This window comes from Manis javanica, chromosome 10, assembly GCF_040802235.1.
Source record: "Manis javanica isolate MJ-LG chromosome 10, MJ_LKY, whole genome shotgun sequence".
NCBI classification, from domain to species: Eukaryota; Metazoa; Chordata; class Mammalia; order Pholidota; family Manidae; genus Manis; species Manis javanica.
This window is the reverse complement of record NC_133165.1, coordinates 85,550,451-85,568,734: the sequence shown is the minus strand read 5'-3', so window position 1 is coordinate 85,568,734 and position 18,284 is coordinate 85,550,451. Positions and strand designations below refer to the sequence as shown.

Genomic DNA, 18,284 nt, shown 5'->3' with positions numbered 1-18,284 from the left:
GCTAGCTCTCTCAAACTGTCCTTGACTTTTATCCTTTTCAAGAACTGGGCTTGGCTGGAGAAGATCAAAGACCACTCTGTTGAGCTCATCTCAATGGCATGTCTGGCCACAGCCCATCTCCCTGCCCTGCTAATCATCCTGGGGAACACCCTACCCAGGGCAGGACCAGGCCTGGGGATGTGGGCCTGGCGTGGGATTGGGTGCCGAGCCCCCCACCCACCCAGGTTCTCAGCCACATACTGCAGACACCCCTGCTGCTCCTCTCTTCTTGGTTCCCAGGTCTTGGGCTCTGAACCTAAACACCTGATTATGCCCATCCCAACACAGTCACTTATGAAGAAAAGAAACCCCATTTATTGAGGATTCAACCTGTGTCAGACCATGTGGCAGGTCAGTTGCAAGCATTATGTCATTTGATTCTCATAGTAGCTTGGTGAGGCTGGGCGACAAGTGTAGTAGTGTATTGAGCAGCTACTATGGGAGATGCTTCACATGTGTTTTCTCATTTAATCTTCACACAGCATCATAGGGTAGTTATTAATATTCTTATTTTGCAAGTGAAACTAGAGACACATAGAGTAGTTAAGAAACTTGGTGGGGTCATGTGGCTGGTGAGTGCCAGCCTGCTCAGGATCTCTGCTCCTCATGCCCATGGAGGAGAGGTGGTCTGTCCAAGGGCAATAGCCTCAGGATTTTACTCCAAAGTACTATACCTATTACTCCTCTCATCCCTGGAAACCAGGGACATTTAATAATTGTCCTCAGTGTTATTTCTCTTCTTCCCACCATCCCTCTCCCTCCTAACCATTCCAAATTTTAGCCCCTAGTTTTATGCTCATCTTTTCTTGTTTTACTTTGTGGCCTGCCTCTTCCTTCCCTGCCACTTAATTTGCTGCTCCTTCGCCCTAGACCATTTCATTTCAGATCCACGGTTCCTAGCTGCCACCAACTCTGAGCATGGTCCTGAGCATTGAGCCTACTACCTCCAATCCCACACGGGCCATCCCTGGTTCAGTACAATGCTGGGGCCCAGGCCTGATGGGAGGGATCCAGGAGACCATAAACTCAGGAATGTGGGAGCTTCCGGAATGTCTCATGCTGCCTGCAATTATGGGCCTGAATGGCTCTTCTGCTTGGTGAAAGCACCCCCAGGGCTGACTTTTAACTCCTCTCCTGGCCTGTTATTTCTCTGCTCAGGTCTGCAAGTTTGAAGCTGTCAGGAAACAATCAGCCCCTTTGCTGACAAGGGCTGGGCTGCCCACCCTACGTCAGTGTCCTCGGAACACAGTCTGTTTTTGGGAGGGACGGCATCGCCCTGCATGACATGAGGAGTGTGGAGACTGGACAGAGCTTCTGCCCAGGGGCGTGGGCCTCCCAAGAAGGCATCCAAATGACAGGTAAGAGGAAGGGACCAGAATCTCCAGGTTGGAATCTGGCCAGAGGTCTCCCCTGCATCCCTCCCATCTCCCGAGTCCAGCCTTCCTAGCTCTGAGGGAAAGTGGGGAGGTCCGCTGCGCTCTGAGCAGTTCTTGGGTGGGGCCCAGTGCTGGGAGGAGGTCTAGAGAGGACAATTGTTCTATGCTGCATTTCAAACAGAAGGCTGGACACCAAACACATTTCACATGCATTTAATAGACACATTCCAGGGAGGGAAGAGAGGGAGCCCTCACTCCCAGCAGGCAGCTCATCAGACAGGTGGGCTACCAACCCGGCACTGAGATGGCCTGGGAGACACAGACTTCCCATCTCTGCATCTGGAGGGAGGGGAAGGAAGGAGGGCCTGAAGGGGGCATCTCGGCAACACAAGCTGAATCTGAATTTTGAACGTGAGTGGGCTTTGGAACAGAGGAGTGCGCTGGGGACTGCCAGGAGGGCGGAGGCCGGCTTAGGCTGTGGAATGGGGTTCAGCTGGCATGTCAGGCTTCCCAGCAGTGCCAGTGGGCCTTGCCGAGGTGAGAAGAAGCAGAAGGACCCAGATGTCCAGAGGTGAGAGCACACAGGCCAGGCCAGGGCAGGGGAGAGGGAGCCTGAGGCTGCACTTAGTACTTGTAGCTCTTCTAGCTAGAGGATGTGGTGGAGACAAACCTGACACTGGAGCCATGGCTCCTGAGGCCCCGGCTGCTACTGCTACTGAAGCTGGAGCCCCCCAGGCTGTGTCCAGCATTGGTGGGGAAGGAGTAGCCACTGCCCCCACTGAGACCCAGGCTGCCACTTCCATAGCTGCTGCCACCGCTGTAGCCGCTGGTGACAGTGGAGGTGACTGGAGGTGACCAGAGCTGCCGGAGGAGAGGAGACATGGTCAGGGTCAAGGGCAGCAGAGAAGACACCTGGGGGGCCAGGACCTGTGCCTGAAGTTGGTGGGGTGGGGCCAAGGGGGTCTCATCAGGCAGCTGTGTGTCTCCTTCCATTTTCCTGCCCTCCTAATGAGATGGCTGTGCTGCGCCACAGCCTGCTTCCCTAGGGCTGCAGCACTGGGAGCCTCCCAGTCTAGAATGGCCCCCTGCCTTCCCGCCACTACTCGGCACCTCCCTTCTCCTTCCAGAACTTCATGGATACTTGCCTTCTCTGGGGAGCCATTCCTCCACCTGCCCTCTACTTTCTGTCATCGCACTCTCCCCTGCAGCTCCGTCCCCATCTCCCTTTGTGGGGCTGGCTTTGCCGTGGCCCTTCCTTCTGGAAGTTAGTGGGTGGGAGGGGGGACATGTGCCCTTCCCCTGGTGTCCGCCAGCCTCCACACTTTAATCCCCGAGTGGGGCTGGAGTATACTTGATAGACTAAGTGACAGAGAACCTGTGGGTCAGCCAGTCCACCCCTATTATCCTCCCAACCTGCTCTTTTCCTAGCTTTTATAACCACCCATTGCCTTAAACATCTAGAATCCTACTTTGGGCTTAACACTGAAATTAAAAATGGACTCTGTTATGGGATGAATTATGTCCTCCAAAAAATATGTTGAAGTCCTAACCCCTAATACCCATGAATGTGGCCTTATTTAGAAATAGAATCTTGTAAATGTAATAGAACCATTCATGTGGGCCCTAATCCAATATGACTAGTGTCCTTATAAAGAGGTTCTTGGCATGTGAAGGTGTTCATGTGAAGACAGACACGCAGGGAAATGGTCCTGTGATCATGGGGACAGAGATTGAAGTGATGCCAGGCAAGGCCACCAGGGCCTGGCAGCTGCCACCAAAGGCTTGGATGAGGCAAGGAAGGGCTCTCTCCTGCAGGTCTCAGAGGGAGCGTGGTCCTGATGACACCTCAGCTTTGGATTTCTACTCTCCAAAACAGACACGATACATTTGTTGTTTTAAGCCATCCAGTTTGTGGTGCCTTGTTGCAGCAGTCCCAGGAAACCAATACAGGCTCTCAGGTGCTTTCAAGAGACAGGAAATTTGTTGTGCTATTCATTCCCCAAATTAGCTTTGAGAACCTCTGGAGTCCACTAGACAGAGACGTCAGGGAAGGATAACACTTGGGAGCTTCAGAGAGCTCTGGCTTCTGGGATCATGGTTATTATAATCAATTGTCTTTGTAAATCCTGCATCAAGAAAATCAAACTCACTTGCAGAGTGTCATCTGTAAAAGTCATTCTTGTTGGCCTCACGATGCTAGCACTGAGCTCTATGAACGGTGGTATGCTTCTGCTCTTCATTGCATGGGACGTCGCCAGCTTGCTGATGCCTCTCCTGTTGCTGAGTAGCTGCTCCCAACTGCCATGCTTAATGACCCCCTCCCTGCTTTGAAACCCTTGGTAACTCTCTGTAGTTACATTGTGCAGAGTGAAGCCCAGCAGTGGGGCTTCTTCCCAAAGTGTGCTGGGAAGGGGCTGCCTAGTTGGCAATGCCCCGGTGCCCAGTGTGAAGGCTCCCTCCAAGGGCTGAGGGCAGACCAGGAGTTTTCATAAATCCTGTCTACACTAAAGCCTGTCTCTGAGCTAGACTTGCAACTCCAGCAACAAAGTGTGGAATCCTGGGAGATGCAAGGTGTGGCCCATGGGTCTTCTAACCCCAATGCAGAATTACAGCAAACCTCCTATTGCTCCCTCTGTGGCGCTTTCTCCCTTGCAAAGAGGTAAGAATTTTGACATTAAGGACTCTCCTAATATGGCTCCCTTTTTAGTGAATTTAAAACCTCAAACCTTCTCAAAACAAACCCTATTGGTGGGATACCCTCCAATGCCTCCAGCACACCTGCCACCTCCCCATGCCCTCAACCACATACACATTCCAAATGACACAAAAGCATGTCATACTCACAAATGTTAACTGGAGAAACGCCCTCTCTGCTCAGGCGTTGGGAGGAGAAGGAAGGTTACTATTTTGTCCAGCAGCTTGTAGGCATTTGAAATGACATTTTTGCAATTATTTTAAACACATTAAAGAACACTTTATTATTTTTATTGCAGAAATGATGGAGGTTGAAATTACTTAATACTAGTAGTATTAAAAATAATAATATAATGAATGGAATAATGTGGAGTTTGAGGTTCATAGGAGTAAAACCTATAATCTCAAAAACACACTTTTGGCTTAAACTAGGTAGACACCTTACAAAAATTAAAACTAGCCATATGCTAGTGTCAATTGAAAAGGCAGGGCTTGTCATAGAACAAGAAGATTTCTCTCTCTACAATGGACTGTTGTCATTATAGGTGTGGAGAGGAGTCTGACTCGTGAATATTACAATAGCAATAACCAATTTATTCTTGTAGTAGCAGTTAGAGTAATTTACTTTAGCACCTCCAGGACAGAACCAGCATTCATTCACAAGCATATATTTAGTACATTAAAAATAGCTATCTTCCTATTATCTACCTTCTATATACCTACATTAATTCTCTCAACAATTCCATTAAGTAGTACTATTATCTCAGTTTTATAGCTCAGAGAGGTTAATTAACTTGCCTATGATAACAAAACTGGATTTAACATCAGATTTATTTGACTTCAAAGCCCATATCTTTGGCCACTAAGTTGAATGATAGCTCACATTTATTGAACACTTGTGTGTAACATGTATTGTCCTAAGAGCTTCATGTGTATGCCCTTGTTTTAACCCTCTTAATAACATATGAGATAGAAACTATAGTGATTCTCATTTTAAGGTGAGGAATAGAGAGATGAGGTAATTTATACTTGGTCACACAGCTGGTAACTGGCAGAGCACAAAGCTGTATGAACTTTGAGGATCATGTGACCTGGCTTCTTTATTCCATCATTGAAAAAATTGAGAGCCAGAGAGGAGATACTGCATTTCCTAAGATTACATAGCTAGTTAGTGTGCCCAAATCTGAGGACAGTTTATTCTCATCCCAGCACCTTTCAAACCACATATCCAGACCTGCCACATAACCAGATTTCTCCTTTGCTAGAATTTGATTATTTAGGACCTGATTGGGTCCAAGATTTCTATGGGGGTGCTAAAAGCAGTTGTACCTCAAAAAGGGGAGTCTAATAGTGATTTATTAGCCTGGAAAGAAATTTCATCTGTATTCTTTGTTAGCCCAATTCCACCTGCATTTTGGTCTCTTTCATGCCAAGAGGGCGCCGCCACAGTCTGAGTTCCTGGGCATGCCCAGGCAGCTGGGATGGACTTGGTACATCTGCCCTCACCTGCCCTCCTCGCCCTCCAGCAGCTTCTGGTAGGTGGCGATCTCCATGCCCAAGGCTAGCTTGACATTCATCAGCTCCTGGTACTCCTGCAGCAGCGGGGCCATGTCCTGCTTGGCCTTCTTCAGGGCCTCCTCCAGGTCCACCAGCTTGGCTCATGCATCCTTAAGGGCCAGCTCTCCATGCTGTTCTGCATCAGCAATGGCCATTTGCAGGCTGGAGCACTGTATGGAAAGGAGGAAGCCATGAGCTTTACTGACAGTTGCTGGAGGTGTGGAGTTTCTGGGGTAGGCATCCAATAAATGGCAGAAAAACCCAGAAAGAATGCTTGTGTGAGGAGCTCTTGGCCCTGCACAAACTACCTGCTTCTTGACACTGTTGATCTTGGCTCTCAGCCTCTGAATCATCCAGTTCATCTCAGAGATCTCTTGTTTAGTATTGCAGAGATCATCACCATGTCTACCCGCTGTGACCTGCAGTTCCTCGTACTAATAGAATCAGAGCAGATCCAGTCACCTCATAATACCTGGGCTGGGCACTCCCTGTATGTGCAGCCTGCCCTCGGTGCCACAGGCAGGCCCGACCATTCACTGACCCTTCACACATCCCCTCACTCAATTATTCAGGTGACATTTTTTTAGCACATCTGCTTGCCAGGTATGTACTAGGCTATGGGAACATCACAAAGAGCATAATCAGACCCCTTCCTCCAACTTATTGAGAGAGATAGACATTAATCGAATCAGCATATTGTCAAATTTTTAGTTCCAAATGGAGAGAAGTGACCCTTAGGAAATGAGCTCTTAGGGTCCTAGGAGGTTGTATTAAGGGAATCTAACCTAGAGATGGAAATGGGGCAGGAGCATCAGAGAAGTCCTTCCAGAGATGGAGATGCTCAAGCTGTGTGCTGAAGGATGGAAAGCAGTGACCAAAGTGGCCAGCTGGGGAGGAATACTGAAGACAGGGCAACAGCCTGTGTGAAGGGCCCAGGGCAGGAAGGAGCATGGTGAACTCTAGAAGTGAGATGGTGTCTTGGTGGGTGTCCTGGGGGAATACCTGGTCATGGGGACCTGACTATCCAGACCATCTGTGACCATGAATTCTGGTAGCCCTCCAGATACCAGCATTGGGGAAGTAGGGAGAACATCTAGGGAAAAGGTGCTGGATGGAGCCAAAGCTGTAGAGGGCACAGTTCTGAAGACTTTGTAACAGGATCCTCCATCTCAGGTAGCTGTCTGTCTAAGGGAGCACGTCCAAGACCCACTCACTCAGGGGAAATAGATGCACTCTGTCTCCTCCAGCAGACTGCAGGAAACCAAGGGGCTGCCTCTGCTGGGCAGCCCCGGCACCTGACAGCCCCTTCCTTTCTGCCATGTTGCAGCAGTAGGTACTGAGGCAGTGCACAGAGCAGGGCAAGGGAGACGGGCCGCTTGCAGGTGAGCAGCTGCCTATGCAAGGGGTCTAGATTCGGCAGGGAGCCCATCTCTTCCATCCCGCAGCACCCCTCCAAAGCCAAACCTTCTTCTGGCCATCTGCCCCTTTGGACGGTAGTTCTCTGTGGTAACCCATCTCCCCCTTCTTGATAACCTCCTTTTGGACAAAATGCTCCTTTTTGCCTTCCAGATCCATGGGACTGCTTGCTCAGCCGTGGACACCTCCTCCCACACTGGCAGTCTTCTGTTGCTCACTGTTTCCAAAATGGACTGAAAACCTACCCCTTCTCAGAAGCTTTTTATTAATATTGTCTTTTTCCCCTCTGTGATTGTCCATTTACTTCATGGCCCCTCAGACCTTAGGTTCTCCATTGGCAGTTTATTTATTTACAGTTCTGTAAACCTACTTGGCATATAGTAGAAGCCCACAAATATGTATCAAATATGTAAACCCTTTAGATACAGCTTTATGACTGTTTCTTGGTTGTTTTGGAGTCTCACCCAGCCCTCAACTAGATCATAAGTGATGTGGAGACTGTTGCTATCCTGAACACCCAACATCGCTGGACCTCATATTAGTGTTTATGACTGGGTTTCCAAACATATTTCAAGCTCAGTTTTCATAGGATCAAAGATGCTTCTGTGAAACTGAAAGAAATGGAGGGCTTGTGTTTCATGAGGCCTGTGGCTGATGATTTGGGGCTTCAGAGAACACTAACCCTGAAACCCATCCCAGAAGTGCCCATACTCACCTTAGTCTGGTACCAGGACTCGGCCTCAACCTGGCTGCAGTTGGCAATGTCCTTGTACTGGGCCTTGACCTCGGCGATTATGCTGTCCAGGTCCAGGCTGCAGTTGTTGTCCATGGACAGGACCATGGAGGTGTTGCTGACCTGGGTCTGCATCTGGGACAGCTCCTGCAGGGCCAATCAACGTTCTATAAACAGGGATCTCAGAATCACATGGTTGACCACCCATCTAGGCAGGAAGCCCTTCTATGGTATGCCTGGCAAGGATTCTGCCAGTCCCTCTGTGAGCACTCCCAGCCACTTTAGGGGGCCCCCCGCCAATCTTCCAGAAGTTTCTGAGTTATAGGTCAGTCTGATAGGCATGTGCTCCCCAGCTTCACTTCTCAAGACTCCCCTCTGTGTGCTTTCTGGGCATGAAGGGCAGGTAAGTATTCTCTGATCCAAAATATGTTGAGCTGAATATGACATAGGCCAGCATAAACAGTTTCTTAAGGGTTGAGTGATTTTTAGGACCCTGCTGACCCCCCATCTCAGTATGACTTCATCACTCCCCATGTCTGTCTCCCTTATCCACGGCCCCACCAGGTCTCTGCCTTCAGAATGGCAGTGTCCAGAACGAAGCACCCTCAGAGGGCAGGAAGCAGCCTGGCCAAGGAGCTGAGGGGCAGCTTGCCTTCTTGAACTTTTCTGGGAGATGAAAGGGAGAGGTGGGCCTTGATTGCTTGGGAACGTTAACCAGGGGCCTGAAATTGGGGCATCAGCACTCTCTCCTTGCTATGCCATGGGGTGAGGACAGCAGCCTCAGAGCTGCAGGAAGGTTTACATGGCAAGATGCAAGCAGGTCTCCTGGGTCCCCATGACCTCCCAAACCCCAGCTTGGAGCATCTAGGGCACAATGCTGGGTAACTATGTAGATGACATCCTTTTCTTTCCAGACTCTAGAGCTAAGAGGGCGCTCTAGAGTTTTCAGGCTCTTACTGCCTCAAAGATCATCCATAAGAAGTTGATCTCATCAGTCAGAGAGTTGACCCTGGACTCCAGCTCCACCTTGTCCACATAGGCAGCGTCTGCATCCTGGAAAGAGCACAGCATGCTCCTCTGAGACCCTGGCCCCAAGGAGCAAGTCTGAATGAACTTGGGCAGGCTCCTCCCTGACTGAGTTGGATTTTAGTGCACTCTGAGTTTGGGGTTTAGGGCTGAGGGTGGCAATTGCTGCGAACTGGAGGCTTGCATTCCCTGAGCTGACAGAAACCCAGGCAGGGTCAGGGGGACCATAAATCCGGAAGGAGCATTTTGGCACGGCTGAGCTCTCCAGCAGTTCTCAAGGTTGATATGACATTTCTCAGGTGGCCCAAGAGTCAGGTCTCCCCAGTCACCAAGATTTAGTTTTAAATCTTGTTTTTTGAGAGACATTTCCACCCACCTTTTTGAGGGCCACAAACTCATTCTCAGCCACAGTGCGCTTGTTGATTTCATCCTCGTACCTGTAACCCAGAGGAGAGGGGGTGGCTGTTGAGCAAGGGTTCAGCTGGGCTCTTCCCAGCTGAAGAGCCCCGTACTGGTGTAGCAAGAGGTAAGAGACCTCAAATCCTCTCCAGTTCCTCCGCTGACCTGCGTGTGGCTTTGGGGGATTCACTTAACCTCTTAGTTCTCCCTCTATAAAAGGGGAGTAATTCTTCTAGAAAGTTCTTTTCTTCTCTCTTTTGTGAGACTAGAGGGTGAGCACGGAACTGAGGGGCATAGAAATATGTACTTACGCGACTCCATTTTCTTAGAGATGCACGATTCCAATCTAAAAACTTTTGCTGCCTCAAGTGCCTGCTGGGACTGTGGGAACAGGTGAACTGTTCAGGACACTGTTCCTGGTAGATCTTGATATACTTTTGCTGAATCTCAAGGCAGCTGATTGAGCAGTGTGCTTCTAGTAAGTGGGTGCAGCTTTAACTCAGACACCAAGGGTGAGCCAGCTAAGGGGTTAGTGAGGACCATCCCTGGCTGGTAGATACCTCACCTAGCGAAGCCCAGGTGACGGCCAAATTCTGCCTCCCCCAGGTGGGACAGATTGCCTCTTTTATAATCTGGTGTGCACCCTGGAAATGCAGGCCATCTCAGTATTAGAGCCCATGATAGAGCTAAATAATATACTAACCATGAAATAACATTACATTTACAGAGTAGCAATGTTTTGCTAGACGATGCAGATACCCTTTGCTGTCATACAGACAGATGAGATTAGGCTCCTAGTTAATAGTGATGCGTAAGATGAGGGTCCCTTTGTTATCTCACCCCTTGCTGTCTTCATCTAATGGGATAATGACTGCAAGTTCCCAATTTCAAGGCTGACACTGACATTTGCTGCTTTGCGCCTCTCTGGTCCTCATAAAAATGGTCCTGGGCCTGTGACCAGGAGCCCATTGCCCATTTACCTGACTTTGAAATCTTCCACGACATCCTGCATGTTCCTCAGCTCAGTGTCCAGCCTGCCCCCCTCTCAGTGGGGACGCTGTCCAGCTGCCGGCGGAGGTCATGGATGTAGGCATCAAAGAAGGGCTCCAGGCTCTGCCTCATGGCCTTGGAGCCCTGCTCCTGAAGGAGCTCCCACTTCGTCTCCAGGACCTTGTTCTTCTGCTGCGGGAACCGCACCTGGAGGGACGGGGAATGAAATCTTGAGAAATTGGAGAGACAGAGCCAGGCACTCCAGTTGATAAGGGAGTGGAAAATAATATACTTTTCACATGACAGCCACCTGTCAACTATATAACTGATAACTCCAAGTAAAAATGAGAAAGCCCTTCCAGGGCTTCCGTGGAACAGCTTAGAGGGTCTGGGAGGTTTCCCTGGGGGGCCTCTATTCTTGGGTTGTATGTCTCGACGATGATGCCTGTACTGGCTCGGTGGAAACTCTTCCAGTGAAGAGCGGCCTAACTCGACAGCTGGTTGACTGAACCAGCCCACGTGGCTCCCAAGGAGGATGAAGGAAAATCTCTACCAGGTCCTGTGGGTTCCACTTGCAAAAGCCTCAGCTCCCTGGGAGATCCTTGCTGAGTGGATGTGTTTTCCCACAGGGAGATTGTTGCATTGTTTCTGCCCTTTTGGGCTGGGGCCTCTCCAAGAGTTCGTGCTACCCCAGCCCAATGGAGTAGATGTAGCCCCTTGCTCACCTTGTCGATGAAGGAGGCAAACTTGTTGTTGAGGGTCTTGATCTGCTCCCGCTCCTCTTTCCGCACCTTCTGGATGGTGGGGTCAATTTGCAGGTTGAGGGGAATCAGGAGACTCTGGTTGACAGTGACCTCTTGGATGCCTCCAGGGGGCAGACGGGGAAGCCAGAGGCCCCATAGTCCCCTCCAGCTCCTCTCCCATAGCCAAACCCACTGCTGACCCCTAACCCGCTGCCAGCCCTGCCACCAAAGCCACTTCGAAAGCTGCTCACACACCCACCATTGGAGACCCGCTTGGTGCCCCCCAGGTTGTAGAGGCTGTGGCTTCCAAAGCCAGTCCCCAGGGTGCCCATCCTTGCCAGCCCTCCACGGCCCCCTGAGGAGTGGGCCCCAGAGATGGAGCTGAAGCGGAAGTGTCCAGCAGCTGGGGTGGTGGCCAAAGCTGCGCTGAAGCCCCTGCAGCTGTTGGTCTGGAAAGTGATAGTGGACTGCCTGGACATGGTGGCTGAAGAAAGCTGGTGAGGGGAGCTCCTGATGTGTGTGCATGTGAAGGGGGAGAGAGAAGACAGGGCTTCTGGGGGGCCCCAGGCCCCTTGGCTTTTATGGGCTTCTCGGGTGGGGGTGAGGGTGGAGCACTGCTGATGGAGGCCTCTGATGGCATCCCCTAGGCATCACCAGCCCTGATCTCACACTCAGCTCCCCTCTGGAAATGGCTAAAAGCCATTGGCTGGTTCCCTGGCAGCCCTCCCGCACGTGGAAACTCCTTTTCAGTCACAACTTGACCAGCAGATGAATGGAAAGCACATTCATTGCTTTCAGTCGTGTCCTAATCATACATCTTATAATGGACACAAAAACACTGCCTTATTTCTAAACCGCTTTCTTAGGCCTGGGACCAACTCCCTCCTGTTCAAACATCTTGTGTCAATACAGGTGACTTTGATTCACAGTTTCCTGTTCCTTCCTGTTCCTTAGGTATGCTAATGATTCCTGAGCATTTTCTCAGCAATTATTCCCTAGCGCCTGTCCCCCTGCCCCAAGCTGTCCCTCCAGATCTTGAAAATCCTGCTTCACACTCATCTTTCTTAGGAATCCACCCAGGTTTTTTTGCCCCTTTAATTTAATACTCTTATGTTTCCATCTCTATTGTGTAGGTCACACATGATTTTCTGGAGCAGAAGGGCATGGGTGCCCACACACACATATGTTCTGTCTACTCTAATAAAAGGCCTTAAGACCGGGTCCCCCGTCAGCTGTGGAGAAGCTGTGAGTGGGAAGAGGGGTTTCAATCCCAGCCCCGCCGTGAGTTGTTGGTGTGAAACTGTGGGTCAGTCGCAACATATCTCTGGGCCTCAGTTTGGGTGTCTGTACAGTGGTGTTTGTGAAGAGTATTCATGTGGGAAAACAACTTTGCCATGTGTAGGACATGTACGTGCTGGGTAAATGCTGAGTCTTCTCTCCTGATACAATGAAGCAAGTATGTATGGAGTGCCAGCAGTGTGTCCTGCGGGGCAGGTCCCGCAGGGATTTGTAAGGAGCATTATACTTTTTCTTTAATAACAGGCACAGCTCCTGTTGGGAAGACAAAACGGAAGCACATTAAATAATGTTGGAAAATTGTTATACAATAAAGCACTCCCCGCGGCGCTGTTTGACGTGCCTTATTCCCAGAGCCTCCCAGATTGGCTACTTCTCCTGCTGAGGGCCAGGGATCCCAGCCCTTCAACCTTTGTTAAAAGAGCTTCAGTGGCTGTCCTGAGGAGAGGTGATTTCCTTTTTTCTCCTTGTTAACCAAGCCCTACTTCCCCCATCAGCCGCCACCTTAGAAGGAGTCTATCAGGCTCGCTCCTCATCCTTTTCTCTGCATCTCATTTCCTTGCCTCTACCATGGGGGGAAACAGACAGCGAAATTGTTAGATGGTTTTTTATCTGGCTGACTTCTGGCTTCCTGCAGTGGTTTGGAAGGACAAGGATGGGAGAATGAGAGAGGAATTGAAATGCACTCAGTCTCTGTTTTGCGGGTGAGGAAACTGAGTCCCCGGGTGCTAAGTGAGGCAGACCAGCATGGCCTAGCTTCAGGGAACCAGAGCCAGATACCACGGTCTTTCCACACAGGTGTCCTTTCAGAGGCACACAGGTAACGGAGGGGCGGGCAGACGCTCATCTGCCTGGAATGGCAGCTTGGCACTCAGAGCTGTGGTTCTCTGTTCTCTGAGCTAGTTCCTCCTTGGGGCTGAGGCCAGGGGGTGGGCCTCTCTCCCAACGAGAGACTGTTTGAGAGTCTCCTTTTCCAAAGGGAACCTATGAATCACAGCATTTGTTGATACAGGGCCAGAGGATCACAGGATCCTGTTGGGTTGCCAGCTTGTTGCCAATGTGTCCAGGTCCTAATGAGGGCGGTGCATGCATCTTAGGTGGAAAGAATAATTGTCTTTGTTTTCCATACTCATTGCATGACTATCTTTCTCCCCAAAGAAGGGACACAAAAACTGTGATATGTACTCTGGTGTCCAAGGCTGGGAGGTCCAAACTCTTCAATTTCCCTGTTCCCTGCCCACCCTGCTCAGGATGGTCTCTCCCATCCTCAGAGGGACACTGAGGCCTTTGACTGAGATGGATTTCAAGGAGACTGGGCCAGGGTGGCAACCAGGGCTAAGGAATGGGTGGAGGAGGAGAGGAATGCATGGAGGCATGCCTTCGAAGACCAAGGGAGTAGGTGACACATAAAGGAGCTTTGGCTTCCAAATAGGCCAAGGCCAGAGGAGGGCAGGCTGAATGGGAACAGAGAGGATTAGTAATCCCTTGGAGCAGACTGGACTGGTGCACAAAGCCAAGCCCCTGGGCATAGTGTCAGAGTACTCCGGACGCAGCCACTCACCCCAATCCCTCAGTATGCTAGATTTCTCCCAGATGGAGTTCTCCTACTATCTTGCCTTTAATTTGTAACTATTTATCAGCACCTACTGTGTGCAAGGTGTTCACTGTTCTAGGCACAGTAGCTATAGCAGTGAACAAAGCTGATAAAGCCCCTTTCGCCTAGAGCTTACACTGAGAGCAAAGCCATATGGGAGCTGAGCTAGTTCCTCCTTGGGGCTGAGCCACTGGGAGCTGAGGCCATATGGAGGTACACACACAATCTGGGTCTCCCAGTTTACAACTCCTAGGGGCTGAGTATAGAAGAGAATTGTGTTGTGATGGTATCTGAGACATCCCAACCAGTAACAGTTTTCAACCTTGGCTATTCATGCCAGGGCAGCTGACTGTGTGCAAAGTGTTCACTGTTCTAGGAACACCTCCATATTTGGTATCTCTAACAGGCACCATCCAGCTGCTTTTATGGGGGTCAGAACTTCCACCTCACGGGCCCCTTTGGTCCTGCATTCAGTGACAATAATTGTTCTCCAAAGGGACTAAACATGCCTATTGATCTTAAGAAACCACTGAGGGTCAGGACTTGGGACACCTACCTGTACATGGCCAAAGCTCACCTCTCTGCTTCCTTCCACTGATGACATAACAGGCATTTCACTCAGGCCCAGTTTGATGGGCAGGTGCATAGTCTTGCACAGGTGGGCAGCCAGCCGTCAAGTCCCCTTCAGTGAATTTTAGCAGCAAAATGGGGTTTGCCTTTCATTCCAACTTGTGCTTAAGAGAAGCAAGATGGAGCAGTCCCTTCCCTCCACGATCAAGTCTTTCAGACACACCCAGCCGATGTGCACGTGCAAAGCACAGCATGCCTACGTGCTCTGCTCAAGAACAGTCGCAAAATGACAGCCATATGGGAATGTGGTGCTGACTGGGTGTGTCAGGGAGGAACAGGGAAGTGAAGGAGCAGAGCCTGTCACTTAGAGCCTGGAGGGGCCTTAGAGATGAGGGAACCAAGGCCAAGAACTGTTGGGGGCATGAAGCCCCTGGGTAGCCAAACCAGAGCCCCAGCTCTCTCTAGTACCCTCATCACAGAGCCTGCTGAGAAAAGCCCTATGTTGACTGGGGAGCTCAGCGGGGGCCCCTTCTGGAGGGGGCTGAGGGTGCAATGCCAGCATCTCAAAGACCCTCGCAGTGCACCCCACAGAAAGCATCTAAGGGAATTAGATGAGAGAGGATGGACTGCATCTTGCCCAGTCCCCTCTGACCACTTTACTGGCCTTATTTGTTCCCAGGATTGAGGTGTTTTACCAAGTCCCTCCGGCTGATGCTGAGGAGTAGCTGCCAAACACGAGCACTGTTGGGAGAGGACCATGGAGGACAAATGGGATGCCCCTGCGGTTCTTCCTGGACCCTCTGTGCACAGGGGGCACAATCCCTAGAAAGCCAGGCAACATAACCTGGCCTCAGGCTGGGTGGGCTGGCTGATACTGGTGCACCGTGGTAGGCACTTGCCCCATCCCATGGCTCATTCCTGGGCTTGGGGGTGCTGTTGAGGATTGGGGTGTATGTTACCAGCTGGGAAGTAACAGCCAAAAGCCGTAGCTTCACCCCCGGGCTGGGTGTGGCACCACTTCAGTATCTTGTGAACTTGGGTGTCATGGAAACTCTTTCCTCCTTTTCACTTCCTAGTTTCATTGCCTCAGCCCCAGTTAAAACTGAGAGGCACTGCTGACCTGAGCCTTCCAACCAGAGGCATTTGTTCATTCATTCATTCTTTCCTTCAACAAATATTTGGTGGGAACTACGATGTGCTAGACACTGGGCTACGACCCTAAAGGAGGCCTCATCACCAACTACACTAGGAAACACCCATTACCATAGGGTATCCCCAGATGGATACAAGTAAGCGTGGGGTATGCATGGGGAGCAGAGACACTATCAAGGGCATCTCCCCCTTGGAGGCCAGGCCATAAGCTGGGGTCTGGATGCCAGGACGTTGCTGTTAGCCTCAGCTTCAGAAAAGTTCACAAATGCACATTATAGAGTTTCTCCACTTTCTGGATGAGGAGAGTGAGGCCCAGAGCTCCACAAGAAGTTGAAGGTAAATTGGAACTAGGACTGTGGTCTCCAGTCCCCCAGCACAGTACTTGCGTCCATGCTATGCTAGATATAAAGCCATCATTCTGCATGATTCCCACTCCCAGGGGCCTCCGGTCTGTGAGGAAGGGCAGACTCACAACATACAAAACAATAAAAGCTGTGTGAAATGGCATTCAATGGACTTAAGAAATATGAATTCAGGTAGTAAGTAGCCTGATTGATCACAAGATGGTCCTTGAGGGCTTCAGAGGAGCCTGGCTCTCCCTGTTGGCCCCAAAGGTCATGTTTCAGACACACACAAGAGGATGCAGCCTCCTGAGCTCAGGAAGGGAGGTGCGGGAGCTGGTTGGTTTAACATTTCTCACAGATAAATCACAGAGTGAATCCATCCACAGATACTTAAGATGGGATTGCATTTATCTGCTGAACGGACACACACCTTGCCTGTAAAGCTGCGTTCCCATCTGAGGCACCTCAGTGATGCATCACTGACCCAGGTGTTGCCACATGCAGAGGCTTCTGAACATGTGGCTGAGCTTCCCCCCATCCCTGCAGGCCAGGCCCCTGGGGCATCCATCCATGGCCTACAAGTCCCTGCCTCATGCTGGGTGCCATGCTAAGCTGCCTGATGCCCAGCTGACCTATACACCGAGTGAGCACGCACTGACGATGAGCATGGTGACAGTGACCGTGATGTTAGGAAGCTGAGAGCCATTAATTGGGGAGTGGTTGACTCCAGATACCTGGAGAATGAGCGCTTCTCTATACCCTGCTCTAAGAGGAAAAATATTTAAATGCCCAGCCACAGAGGGATGAAAACTAAGGCTTGTGACTCATTACTACAAAAGAATTCATCTCTGTGAGGAAGCCACTCAGCTGAGGACTCTCTCCATCAGCCAGCTCCCTTTAGGGTGCCCACCTTTGCAGGAGGGCTTCCAGGATACAAAACCAGCTATATTTCTTGAATCTGGTGGATGAAACACCTTCACACACAGACCAGCACCGTGTCTGTGATGCTGGTTACATTGGAGCAGCCAGAACGCTGCTCTCACCTCCCTTCCTGGAAAAGAGCTGAAGTGGTGTGTGACCCGACAGGCCAATGCCTCTGCGTGATTCCCTTCTGCGGATGTTCTGGATTTGCTCCCATCAGGCCAATAAGAGGCACTAATTCCTTTTAAAGGAATGCTGTGAAGTGCTTTTCATTTGCCTGGAGCACTGGTTAATTAAGCAAGAGTTGGCTAACCTGGAGTGAGCCCAGAGAACTAATGAAAATGACTAATGACTTGGAAATAGGAGGCGTGAGGAAAGGGGATAGGCATGGTAGAAGACCAGTCTGTTCTTGGCTGTCGTTGTAGTCACCTGGGAATGCACTTGAACCTCAGCAAGAATAGTTCAAGGCAGTATCAAAGAGCTGCTGTGGTCTAATGGCAAATAGGGATATCCTTTTCCGGAGAACTTGTGAGATTTCTGTAGATTCTTTCTGGCATGATTTAGAGGGTGTGTTTCTGCAATAAATGAAGTTCTTTTTTGTTTGTTTTGTGTTTCTGGAGTATTTAAGGGTTTTATGAGGTACCCCTGATAAAGTTGTTTAGGCATCATAGTATTTTATGGATTTAATTCTAAAATACGTTTCCCCTATATCATTGAAAATGTCCTCTTGAAGGAACTGGCACCCACTTAGCACTCTGAAGTTGGACCTGCCGTGGCTCACATACCTTCATGCCTTGCACACATTGCCTTTCTTTTGATTTATGCAGGGTATGTGTGAGTTTATGGGTATAGTTCTGCCTTTTTCAGGTGAGGGGGATTTTTTCAAGGGTAGGCACTGATTCTGTTGATTCCAACATGCACTTAATAATGCACTTACCTTCCTTTCCATTATCTACAGTGTCTAGAACTCAGCTGTGCCACACGTAATCCTAGACTGTATTGCTGGGAAACTTGGCTGGGTTGCTGAGTGACATAAGCCATATATCAGGTTCAGAAGACATTTCTTGAAGAGAGGGTAACATAAGGCTAAAGACAGTCATATTCCATTCACCACTCCTTCAGTATCTAAGGAATAAATGAGAAATCAGAGATAGAAATTAAGAGACTAGCTAGAGTTCTCAGGAAGAGGAAAGACAAATGAAAGGTTGGATCAAGTCCAGAGACGGAGGAGGAGAGAGTGGTAAGCTGTGCCAGCTTGGGCAAAAGCAGTCATTCCTCTTCCTCCTAGTGTGGGCTGGCATTCTCAAGATCAAGGGCAACACTGCTTGGTGTTTGTCCTCGGTGTGTGAATATGTCACCAGCTGATATCATCGCCCAGCGGATGCCCCATGTAGGTGAGAAGCCCATTCCTGTGCCCGCTGTTAGCAGACCAGG

At 50.0% G+C, this 18,284-nt stretch overlaps 1 protein-coding gene across 1 annotated transcript; it reads right to left on the bottom strand.

The window, feature by feature from the left end:
* Window positions 1-4,392: 4,392 nt before the first annotated feature.
* On the bottom strand, window positions 4,393-12,508 carry LOC108401981 (keratin, type II cytoskeletal 75-like). The gene is given in 9 exon segments (XM_017668204.3): window positions 4,393-5,836; window positions 5,975-6,100; window positions 7,798-7,962; window positions 8,773-8,868; window positions 9,218-9,278; window positions 10,221-10,279; window positions 10,282-10,437; window positions 10,956-11,104; window positions 11,107-12,508. Coding segments are annotated over 9 exon segments (1,383 nt in total). The 5' UTR covers window positions 11,453-12,508; the 3' UTR covers window positions 4,393-5,611.
* Window positions 12,509-18,284: the final 5,776 nt, after the last annotated feature.